Raw genomic sequence first — 12081 nt, forward strand, 5'->3', positions numbered from 1 at the left:
TCCACAGTATCGGAACCCGTGGAAGTGCATTCGTCGGTGGTTATCGGTGAAATGTTCTCTGTTGTCGTATTTTCGTTTTAATATAACCAGCTCGGATGTAAATCGGCCGTTACATCTCTCAAGAAGGGTGCGGGTCGAAGGTTATCATATAGGTTGAGAAGTCGAGATGTTATCGGTTCTTTAGCGTTTGGAGCCATGTCACCGGGGTTGGTCTAAGCCATTTGTCCATAGAATTTTTTTTATGGACAAATGTTCCGGTGCCTTCTAGAACGAGTTTTAATTGTTCTATCATACAATTATCGATAATTGTTCTCAACGAACCATACAGTCTTTTGTTGACGCTATCTTGCCACATAAACGAATAGCCTGCTATGGCTTACTTCACTGTAGAATCGGGCGGCTTTTTCAATGCTTTTGGTGATGAATGTTTTACCGCTATTCGGTTCTCCTTTTAACATTAAGCAGTTTTTTTATGTATGTGCGGTCTATTATGTCTTGGACGAATAGTTGGGTGACAATGTTTTGGTATTTACACCATCTTTCTATTAGACACCTGTCTGACCAAACCTGGTAAACAAAATTTCACTTTTTCGCGTTTCTTTGATCAAATAGGGTCATTCATATAACATTTTCCGCACTGAATCCGCTTTTCGAATTTGTGTCAGGTGCAGTTTTTGCGTAACAAGCATTCAAAATTTTGAAAAACGTATATATAATTTGCATTTGCATGCAACTTAAACTTAATTTCTAATAATGGAAGTTCAAAATGTATTTTTTAGCAGGAATATCTCTTTAATGTCCAACAGTAATCGGCCCACATATTTAGACTCCACTTACCTTGATGTAACGCGATTCCACCTAGGTTTTCTGGGAAAAAATGCGTCTTCAGTGACACATTGCAACAAAGAGCTTTATATAGTTCTGAAGTAATTTCTCCACAAGATCTTTGTACACTGCTCAAAACAAGTAGGGGAGTAAGCAAAAAAGTGAAGAAATCCGTGCGAGACAGCCACGTATTGGCAAATGGATAGTACACGCGTATCAATGCGCAATACAGAAAAAAGATGTAAAAAAATTTGGAATTAAGCTTTAATTCTATGAAAATATGGAAAAACATGATTTAGGGCAACTATTTGGTTACATGTAAACAGTAAAAAAAAGTACTGTTTAGACATGATGTATGAGTTTTAATAGGACGTGTGGTCTCCTCGAACAGCTAAGACTGCTGCACACCTGTTTGCCATGGATGCGATGAGGTTATCGATCAGACTTTGGGGAATACTGTTCCACTCCTCAAGAAGTGCAATCTGCAAGTCTCGGACAGTAACAGGCGGCCTTGGTCGCGCAGCAATGCGTCGTCCGAGCATGTCCCAAACATGCTCGATCGGATTCAGGTCAGGAGAGCACGCTGGCCATTCCATACGCTGTATTGTTTCAGCTTCAAGCATGTTCTCCACCAGACGAGCTCTATGCGGTCGGGCATTATCATCCTGGAAAACAAAGGAATCTCCAATGGCTCCAGCGTAAAGGGATGACATGAGGTCGCAGTATCTCGTCTGCATACCTTCGGGCCGTCAAAGTGCCATTCCGAATGATATGCAGGTCCGTACTTCCGCCTATGCTGATTCCACCCCATACCATCCAACCAGCTCGTCTGTATAAAGCGGGGTTATTTCGAGTGCCCCTGTCTCTCCATACCAGAACACGTCGGGTGTCACACTCCAGACTGACTCGTCTGTAAACAGCACTTGGCTCCAATCATGTTGCTCCCAATCTCGATGTTCAGCAGCCCATCTTCTTCGGGCCGCACGGTGGCGTGGGGTCAACGGAATGCAGACCATTGGCCTTCGTGCATAGAGCCCTCCCTCATGAAGCCGATTACGTACTGTTTGGCTGGACACCCTTCGTCCTGTTGCCAAGAGCAACCGTCTTTGCAGCTGCGTAGCATTCTCTGTTCTGTTTCGACGGGCTGTTAACCGTATATACCGGTCATCAGTTGCTGTAGTGGCGCGTGGCTAAATCACGTTGTTGAGACATCCTCAAGTCACCTTGTTTCAAAAAAAAAATACTGCGCAATCGAATTTCACAGTTACGGCAGTAAAACAGACGTTTCTGCAACATCCCGATTTCTGCCCTTATCTCCTTTTTCTGGTTTTTGACGTCATGAACTTTGATTTGCATATGAAGTTTTCTTCTTCCGTTTCCTGCTAGGCTTTAAACTATGGATGATTCATTTTATGTTACTTATCGGTATACATCTTTGCGTAATTTTGTTAAAACCATGTGCTCCCCTAATTGTTTTAATTCTCGAATTTTAGGGCCAACGAATATGAGTAGTATGAGCATGACTATGGCGCTTTTTTCGGCACGCCCCCTGTGCTGTGGACCCTCCGTCTCAGGTGGGCGTGGTCCAAGGAGGGGGCGTGGCCATATTGGATGGTCGTGTTGTTGGACGGTGGTTTTCTTTATGTGCTGGCTGTCGTTGGGTCACGTGATGTGAACACTCCTGGGGGCGTGACGGCCATATTAGATGGTCGTGTTGTTGGACGGGATTTTTTTTTGTGACGTCATGTTGTCGTTGGGTCACGTGATGTCCCCCTCCTGTAAAGGTGGCGTCTCTCTCCTACAGCGATCACGTGGCGCTCATGTTGATGGTGGCACTATGATGCCTCCAATTTTCTACGCTAGATGGCAGTACTACTGATGTATTTTCTCGGGGGGAAAAAAAAAACTTTCCGCTAAATTGTGGTATCGAACCCAGGACGATTGCGTTATGAGCGCGTACTCTAACCACTGTACAACAGAGCAGTTATCTTGTGACGTGTTATTATGACTTATATAAAAAATATCGTGATGATTTTTCTTTATCGTAATAATTATGACTCGCCCTGACTAGTTCATAGATGTGACCTGCGTATACCGCTGGTTATGTTGATTGTATATTGCACATTCCGATTTGGAATGTTTGAACCGTCCATTTGTGGAAGACGCGGACAAGTCCACTGGAACTTTGCAACTTCGTCGCCAGCTTGCTTCCACATGTAGTGGACACAAGCGGCTACGCGTTGCCCTGATGGAGAATACAAATTCTCCATTAGGTCGTCCTCTGAAGGACAAACCTTTTCAGGTTCAGGAGGTTTCACCTCCGTCACCTTCTTCTTGGGCTCTCCGGTTGATTTTACTCGCCCTCCAGCGAGTAAATCATCCCGGATCTTCTGGCTTTGTTGGCCCTTGCCTTCGCTCGCCAGTCAGAGGGATACGAAAAATCCATGACAATGGTTCATGCTCGGTATGAACTCGTTATTTAAAGGATCCTGGACCCTAGGAAGCGATGTGATATGTCTGACTCCGCCCCCTTCCGCAATACAGTACGTACTGGCCTATCCTGTTGGTTCTCCGCTCATGACTTGACTCGACTTGTGGGTTTTGAAAAGTTTAGAATTTGTGCGTTCGCAACACGTCAAAAGACGATTCTATTGGCTCTTTGTGACCACGTGACAACATTCGTCCAATCGCGAAGTTGTTTGGTCTGACTGCGCCCCTTGTGTACGCACTGGTATTGCATTTTGATTGACAGCTTAACCCCCTTTAAATAGCAAGATGTCCAGAGCTTCAGTCCGTTCTTTGATCGTTCATCTTATCGCTCGTTCAAGGCTCTCTCTCTCTCCCTCCCTCCTGAGATTTCTCGCTGTTCTTATAATTTTCCGTTTGTCACTGATAAAAAATGGAAAAAAAAATTATTAAACGGTACATGAATGATGCACAAATTACCTGTGTATATAAGGTTTTAAAAGAAATAAACCTTCATTTTATCGCTATGAGATTTAACCTTACCTTTGAATTGGTACACGACTTGTGATGCCTCACAGAAGCCGTCAACGTAATGACCACAAATTTTCTTTTCCCCTATACCATTCCTAGCATGCAGGATATTCTTATCTTCTTTGAAAGAGATGTAGTCGAGCCACTGGATGCTTGACACACTGTATCTGACGCTGGTAACATACCCATGTTGAGGTACCATTGCTATGGTATCTTCAGGGATAAAATTGGCTCTGTACGAAGCCATACAGGCACTTGCTATCGTAGTGTACGCAAAAGGATCCACTTTGGCAGCAGCAATAAATTCAGCTTGGAATTTCAGACAACACTGACGAAGGACTTCAACATCGGATCTGAGAAAAAAAGGTAAATGTAATCAAAATTAATATATTTATGTTAATGAATAAACAAGATAGAAATATTAAACTAAATATGATTTCCGAAAAAAAAATAATAAGTGAAATGCGAAAATAATCTAAAATAATACTTTGATTACTCACCTACAATACTTCAGCATCTCTTCCTGAAAATTAAATGCATCCCGTCTTCTTTCATCATACCATGTATGAAAGTATTTTCTCATATCGACGCGCATCGAATCTGGGCTGAAGAAGTGTCTCTCCGGCAATGGACCTTTATAATCTTGATTTTCTGGAGTATTGAAGAAGTGTGGAAAAAAACCTTTGGCCACAATGTGTTCGAGACCAAATGTTTTCTTCATGTTGCTTAACGACATGGCCAGAAAATTGAAGGAATCTATCATTCGGATGGACAGAGATTCCAACTCCAATGCCATAATTTTGGAGCCGTTAGGGATGATTTTCGGTTTGAGACCCTGATCAAGCAAATACCCCAAAACAAATTGTCCATCAAAACCTTTCATATTATGTGCAATTGCCACATAACCCTTATGCTTTGGACTAAATAAGAATTTGCAAAACTTTTCGCAAGAGTCGTATCCTTTAAAAACGAACTCTGTACCGTCAGAGTACATGGCAACACAAAAATTCACCACATGTGTTCCACTGCTCTGATCTGTTTCGAAGTCAAAGAACAAGATTTTTGACACAGGAGGTTTTGGCTCAACTCTCTTCAAAAAGCAAAAATGTTGCCCGTTATGAAAATCCTTACAATTCGAACAGAAAATTTCACCGCATCGATGAAGAAGCATGGGCCTCTTATTTGATTCCAAAAACCTTCGGCACTTTGAACACTGATAGAATTGTTCGCAGTAAGACCGAATCTTACTTCCACTTGATTTGTGACGATCAAAACAATCGTTTGACCTGCACGTTCTATTGCAATCCTTGCAGAGCACTGGGGTTCCATGATCGCAATTTTCAAAGCACACGTTGCATCTCGTCACACATTTGTGGTATTGAACATGGTCGAACTTCACTTCGCAATCTGAGCAGTAATAGTTAGAGGAATAGAAAGCATTCATTTTGCGTATTAGGTCATAATGGTCATCGTGCAGGTACAAGTATATTTTTTTCTCTCTGTTCGGGCCCTTGTATGTAACCTTAAAAAATAAAAGAGCATTTAAATTTTAACAGAAAAATAAAGGAACAAATAAAATAATAATAATAATAAATATATATTACGGATAAAAATAACCAGACATATAAGACGTATAAAAAAAAAAAAAAAAGACTTGCTTTGTTTCGATGATCAGCTGAGATTACGTGCACTTGCACGTCGAGATGATCTTCAAAGGCTCGGATTTGTATGAGTCCACAGGGACCTAGAGGAACACCCGCGCTGACATGCAGCTCTTCAGCCATAGTTCTCTGCATAGGCTTTCTACCATCTCTAATAGTGTTCAATTTGGGATCTTCTTCCAAGTACGCTTTTCCAACAATGATGGCACGAGCGCAGCATAGATTCGATTCATCTATTGGAATAGAAACTATAGACCTCTTTTTCAATCGATCCACCGAGATGTTAACAAGCTTTCTCTTTCCACCTCCATCTGGAACACGAACCGTAATAACTTCTATCCTCAGCGTTGGGTCATCCATGGGAATTTTGTCTTTGCTCTATGGAACAAAATGAATGAGAATTAATTCATAAGCAACCGAAAAATAAATAAATAAATATTTGTTCAATATATATTATTAAACTCAAAATGAGATTGGGCGGAAAAATGTTTTACCTGTAAAACTTTCAAGATGACAGATAATAAATATTCAATGGTCATTTCTTTCACCGTCCTCAAAATTTGTCTTCTTTGGGCAAAAATTTTCCATCTCCTTTCACCACTTTGGCCTTGACGTACAACAGGGTTTGTGTGAGATCCAAGTATTCTTCTCCACTGCCAGAAATGTAAAATTCTATGGGACCTCCATCTGATACATTTGCTATTGGGTGATAAGTTACCCATTTGCCACCTTCTATTACTGTTTGCGTGCCAGGTAAAGAAAATAAATTTAGCTCGGACTTCACAAGTTCAGGGGAATCTTTGAGTCGGTAAGTCATCACGAATCGAATATGTCACGTGTACTCCGTTTGGGTTTCTTTGCAAAAATGACGCGTTGAGCCTTTCGACGCTTCCTTTTATGGCCTTCACCAAACATGGTTTTTGTCTTGTTCAGTGCTTTATCGGCCAAGATCTTTCCAGCTTCCTTGAGACGACGCTTGGCAGCAACTTTTATTTTATCCCCTTTGATTACGTCACCCACAATGTCCGCTCCAGATCTTAGTACTTGTTTTCCAACAGTTCTGGCTCCTTGCTTCAAAAATGGTAACGCGACTCTGAATAAACTCCCGAATATATTGCCTAATCCATTTCCTCGCTGCAACGTAACTCCAGAATAGTATGGTAATCCTCTTCCTGCTTGCTCCAAATAATATTCGAACGATTTTGTACAGCAGTGATATGGAACCTTCATCTTTACAGTTTCGTATCTCACTCGAAAATGATCTTGAACTTGTATATTTAACAGTTTTATAGTATTTGTCTAATGCGAAAATGCAATACTGCAATGGCTTTACCTCTGTTGAAAGGTATGCGTTTACCAGAACTTGATCTTATCTCCATTTCGATGGTTTGAAATACTCGTCGAGAAAGAGGAAAGTAGTGTGGTCGGTCATAGTATGCACTAACTATTTCGTTGTCTCTTCCTTTAACTCTTACTACGCGTAGGAGGGGTGCTTGAACGTCACCCACCACTTGTGGTTCTATTATATCGGTGTAAATGTACAAAACAGGATAAAATACATTTGTGTCTGCTACGAAAGGACTCTCTGTAGTTTCTTTTAGAAGTGTGGGCTCAAAACCTAATAGTTCAGCAATACCAGTGTTCAAAATTAATCTTGCCCCATCGTTCAGGATAATTTTTACTTTCTTGGAGCTGTGGTTGTAGTGGAATGTAATTCTGTTTTTGAAAGATTCAATTTCAATACCTTTTATTAGATCGGGCACCGTTTCATAATTCCCAGCTGGAATATGTCGTCCTTGCAGTTCACCATCACCCAAGTCAAATCCAATAAGATTGCAGTCTTCCGTCACGTTGTACCAGCAATGAGGGTAAATTATTTCAGATAGTCCACATTCCCAATCTCCGGACAAATGAATCGGTTTTGGCAGTTGGGTAATGTAATGAGATATCGTGTTACCTGGGTAGTACGCAGCTGAGCTATCGCTAGGAAGTGTTAGGAAGAAAGACATTTTTCCTAATGAGTCACAAGTTATGGTTACTGTCTTTTTATATCCTTTTTAACTCTCGGACCCAGGCGTTGAATTTATTGGGGTAACCTCTGAATTTCACAAAGTATTCGATTTTCCCTTTAACTTTACGCTTTTTCAAGATCTTCTCAACCTGGTAATATTCACTAGGTATCACTTTTTGCAACTCGTGCTCGTAGAAAGTTCCTTTTATAGGTTCTCCATCAGCATCATCTATCTTGTAAACAGGGGGATCTCTGCCTATTCTTTGCTTTATAGTAAATATTTCGCGAGTCCAGTTATGTTCATAACCCTTTTCAAAAATCATCTTTGATCGACTTATTCGAACAGTGTCACCGACAGAAAACTTGAATTTTATATTTTTCTCACCAAGGATGTCTTTGTATAATTCTTGCCATACCCGAGACTGATTTTTCTCTGTCACCATGATGGGTTTCATTTTGATACTACGATGCCAAGTGTTATTATAACTCTTGATCAAATGATCCAAAACATCGATGTATCTATGAGTATTTTTGAACGTGAAATATTTGAACATTTTCTGTTTCAACGTTCTGTTGAACCTTTCCACGACTGAAGCTTTCTTCTCGCTTTCACTAGTGAAAAAATTCACGTTTTTTGATTTAAAATATCTTTGTACTACCCTGTTTTGGAATTCTGTTCCTTTGTCACTTTGCAAGTTTTGACAAATTCTGTCTGAATATTTTTTTAAATGCTTTAGTTACCTCTTCTCCAGTTTTGTCTTTCAGAGGGATAGCCCAAGCATATTTTGACAACACGTCGATGCAGGTAAGAATATACTTATACGAATTATTCTCTTTTTTCAGAGATTGCATGTCTACCAAGTCTGCCTGGAACTGTTCATTTATACCACCAACAATTACACGATTCCTGCGAAAATTCTTCCGCGCTGGCTTATGTAATGTATAAGCTTCATTACCATCTAACCATTTTCTAACTTCATTTTGCGAAACGTTATAACCTTGTTCTTTTAAATTTCGATGCAAAGAATTTATTCCTCCAAAACTACCTGGTTCTGTTGGATCTGTATATTTTTCCATTTCACAGTATTTATCCAGATCTTTTCAAATTCTAAAACTCTGTACTTAAATCTCGCAGCGTCCTCAGCCCAGAACCCGCGCCTGCAATAACTTTCAACTTCAAAAACGGTTACTGGACCGAATGAAACTGCCTTAACGCCATCCATAAGTATAATGAAACTTTTGTTGAGTTACACTTAAATAAATAGTAAAAACACTCAAAAAATATAAATAAAATACGAACACAAAAATTTAATTCAATGGATTTATTTCACATACTTCTAACAGATACAAATTAATCAACCAGGCGACGTTTTGCGTCCATAACAATATCAGTGAATTTTATAGACTTCATGAAATCGCGACTCACTAGGTTTAACAAACTCGGATTACCATTGGTTTGTGGTAAAGCTGAAATAAATTCGTCTATAACATCATAAATACGAACGAACTGCACAGCACTCACAAATTCCGGGAGAGAGTTAAGATAGTTTGTTTTTTCAATATACCTCTCCGGCTTCAAGTCCCCTTTCTTCACGATGTGCGTACGAAATGCAGTATGGAGACACTCCTTCATGGACTCCTGTTCTGGCATGGTTGGCTCTCGAGGGTTGTCGAAACACACATATTGTCCATATCGTCCAACTTGAAACATTCTACACTCAATTGAATGTGCGGCACTTGTTCCATCAAATTCTCCCACTGAGTTTTGCTCAACTCGATAGATGTCTTCTTTGTCAAACTTTTGTAGGTAGTTTCTTTGTTGAGCGTGACCGTCTTTCCTGCAGGGTTGACCGTTGCTTGGATGCTGTTCGAAGAATTCACGTAAGCCACTGCAGTAGCGAAATCCAGCTCGTAGGTGACCTTGTACGAAGATGCCAAAAAAGAACTGAACGCTTCCTGGTTCATAGCTATACCAAGATCAGTAGGATGCCAGCGACCGTTGTACCAGTTGAATTTTCGGACGTGCACTAAAATCTTTCCTTTGTAGGTGCAGACGTTTGCCATTACGGAGTCTCCTAGCGAATAAAAATGAACTGGTAGCGCCATTTTTTCTTGGTCAGCCTGAAAAATATAAAAAAGAAATCATGTTAGAGCGTGAAAAAATACGATAGTTGCTAAATGCGAGATGAAACCCTACGAGACAGAAAAATATCTATTACAATATTCTAAACTTAACGTATATTAAATATTAAGTAAATCTTAACGTTTTCATAATATTAAATAATTATATCACAAATTATTAAAATTAAATTATTTGTTATATATATATTTTTTAAAGCTAAAATAAACACAGTATGCAAAATAACTTACCTCTGATCTCATTCTCTTTGCTGGAGGACTAGCATCGGTCATGACGGACGTCTTGCACCAACGGCATTCAAACAGGAAAATGACGAAAAGCAAAGACCACGAGCAAGGTTTCAATGAAACGGGGTCGTCACTTGACAGAACTGCATCCAATACGTGCAGACGTAATCCGGTTTTTGCGAAAACTGGCTGATGATCCTCAAAAAACTTGGTCCTCACGTAATTCGCAGAATCGTTCTCTGGATTCAGAAAGCACAATTCTGTCGCACAATCCTCCGAAATGTAATAAGTGACTTTGTGAGGCAGGTTGTATGAAGACACACGGAATTTTAAAATCCAACCTGCGTCCGAAACGATATCGAAGATTACGTAATCGTCGCTGACGCAGTCATCTCGGCGAACCGCGCAGACAGATGGTCGACGAGTTGACATGTTCAGAAAAATAGAAGTATGTATGCTGAATAATGGTATTACTCCAATTGCAAGAAAACCGCAAGGAATGAGTATATATTGCGCTTAGAAATTCTGACATTCTACATCCAATCAGTCAAGCAACTGTGACGTCATAAACACAAACCCCGCATTTTTTGAAACATCCCATGTCATTAAAGAAAATCCTTGTTTCTTCTGACCCCGAATTCTTTGAAACATCCCAAAAAATTTCTTCTGACCACGCATTTTTTGAAACATCTCATTAAAAAAAAACCATTTTTTGAAACACCCCTAAAAGAATTGCATCTGACCCGAAAACACAGCTTTAATTCAACGGTTCCAAAACAAACGGCTCGAAAATAACCGACCAAGAAGTATGCGTAAATCCTTTATTAACAAATATGATGGATATTACGTACATCTTTTTTCAAGTTATTGTTTCTCTTGTAGGTTTTGAAACAAATAATGCGCTTGAACGGTCTTTCGTCAGTGTGAACAATTTCGTGCTGAATCAGAGTATTGCAGTTAATGAAATTTTTATCACAAATCACACATTTATGTGGTCTTTCACCCGAGTGCTTCATTCTGTGATAGGTTAAACTTTTTTTACTTGCGAGTTGTGTTTCGCACTTGTATAGTTTTTCTCTCGTGCCGTCGCCACAAATACCGCATCGTTTTTTTCTTGCACGGTGCCCACAAGCATGACCTAAAATCGAAACAAAACATATATTCACATTTGAAGATGTATCAAATTTAACTTTACTTGATTTCATATGCAAAATACCGTTTATCATGTGATTTTTTTTTTTTTTTTGTCACCGCAAGCTCTTTCATTAGCATATTGTTGTACTCTTCAGTTACCATATCGTTGAAAGCTTTCGTTGTGCAGCTCAAGATAGCCTCATCGCCCGTCGTGTAGCTGAACGTAGCCTCATCGCCCGAACAACACAAGATACAATCTAAAATAAACATAAGTTCCATTAGAAATCTATCCAATTTTGATAAAACTTGTATTTCATATAGGGAAAAAAAACGAGTCAAAACTTGCTCCATCATCGGTCTCAATAACAAAGTAGTACTAAACGAACGGAAAGAAAACTCGCCATTTTAAAGGATTTCAACGATAAGAACTTTTTTCTCTGTAGTTAAAATGATTGCCAGTTTTTCATACTGGAATAGCTATCTTAATTACAAAAAAAACTGAGATTCGTCGACGAACCCGTGGGGTGAAAACGAACTGAATTAACGCTTCACAAATCAACTGTTTTAAAGAGAATGTGGATTCCTCAAAAAAAGAAAAAGAAAAAAAGATGTGTAAACATCAAAGCGGCTTTAGAGGGTTCAGGTCTACAACATGCAGTCTCTTACGCCTTGAGACATTAATAAGACAAGTATTCGTTAGCCATACTTATTCAGTTTTAGCAGTTTTATTTTCACTGTTCGTGTTAATATATCACTTCATTCTACCTGATGGAAACCTAAAATATTATGAATTTTAGTGAGATCATATTCCTTTTTTTAAATATTTCAAATTACGGTAATAACCAATATAATTTTTTTTTCATTAAAATTTTGGAATGAGTTTTTTTGTTTCAGGCAGTTTAATGTTAATTTTTTTAACCATAACCGATATGGTGATAACATGTTTTCTGTGATTTCTAAATGATCGACAGCCAATGGATAATTATCATGTAACTCATGATAATTCACAGGATAAAATAAGTCAACTTCCAAAATGTATCCATAATCGGAATTATCACTCACCGATAAAACATTGAATTGATCAAT

The 12081-nt window shown here is 39.2% G+C and overlaps 2 protein-coding genes across 2 annotated transcripts; both read right to left on the bottom strand.

The window, feature by feature from the left end:
- Positions 1-7529: 7529 nt before the first annotated feature.
- LOC149067949 (uncharacterized) lies at positions 7530-8048 on the bottom strand. Its single transcript, XM_089252129.1, has one exon. It carries the CDS (start codon positions 8046-8048, stop codon positions 7530-7532), a length of 519 nt encoding a protein of 172 aa, XP_089108255.1.
- Positions 8049-8661: 613 nt separating this feature from the next.
- LOC149067950 (uncharacterized) lies at positions 8662-11575 on the bottom strand. Its single transcript, XM_089252243.1, has 2 exons — positions 9865-11575; positions 8662-9615 (listed from the first exon to the last, which is right to left on the bottom strand). The coding sequence occupies exons 1-2, from the start codon at positions 10291-10293 to the stop codon at positions 9124-9126; spliced, it is 921 nt and encodes a 306-aa protein (XP_089108369.1). The 5' UTR covers positions 10294-11575; the 3' UTR covers positions 8662-9123.
- Between the last annotated feature and the right edge of the window lie 506 nt (positions 11576-12081).

This window comes from Pholcus phalangioides, unplaced genomic scaffold, assembly GCF_987345545.1.
Source record: "Pholcus phalangioides strain wild (caught in Gottingen) unplaced genomic scaffold, Ppha-v1.0 ptg000028l_1, whole genome shotgun sequence".
NCBI classification, from domain to species: domain Eukaryota; kingdom Metazoa; phylum Arthropoda; class Arachnida; order Araneae; family Pholcidae; genus Pholcus; species Pholcus phalangioides.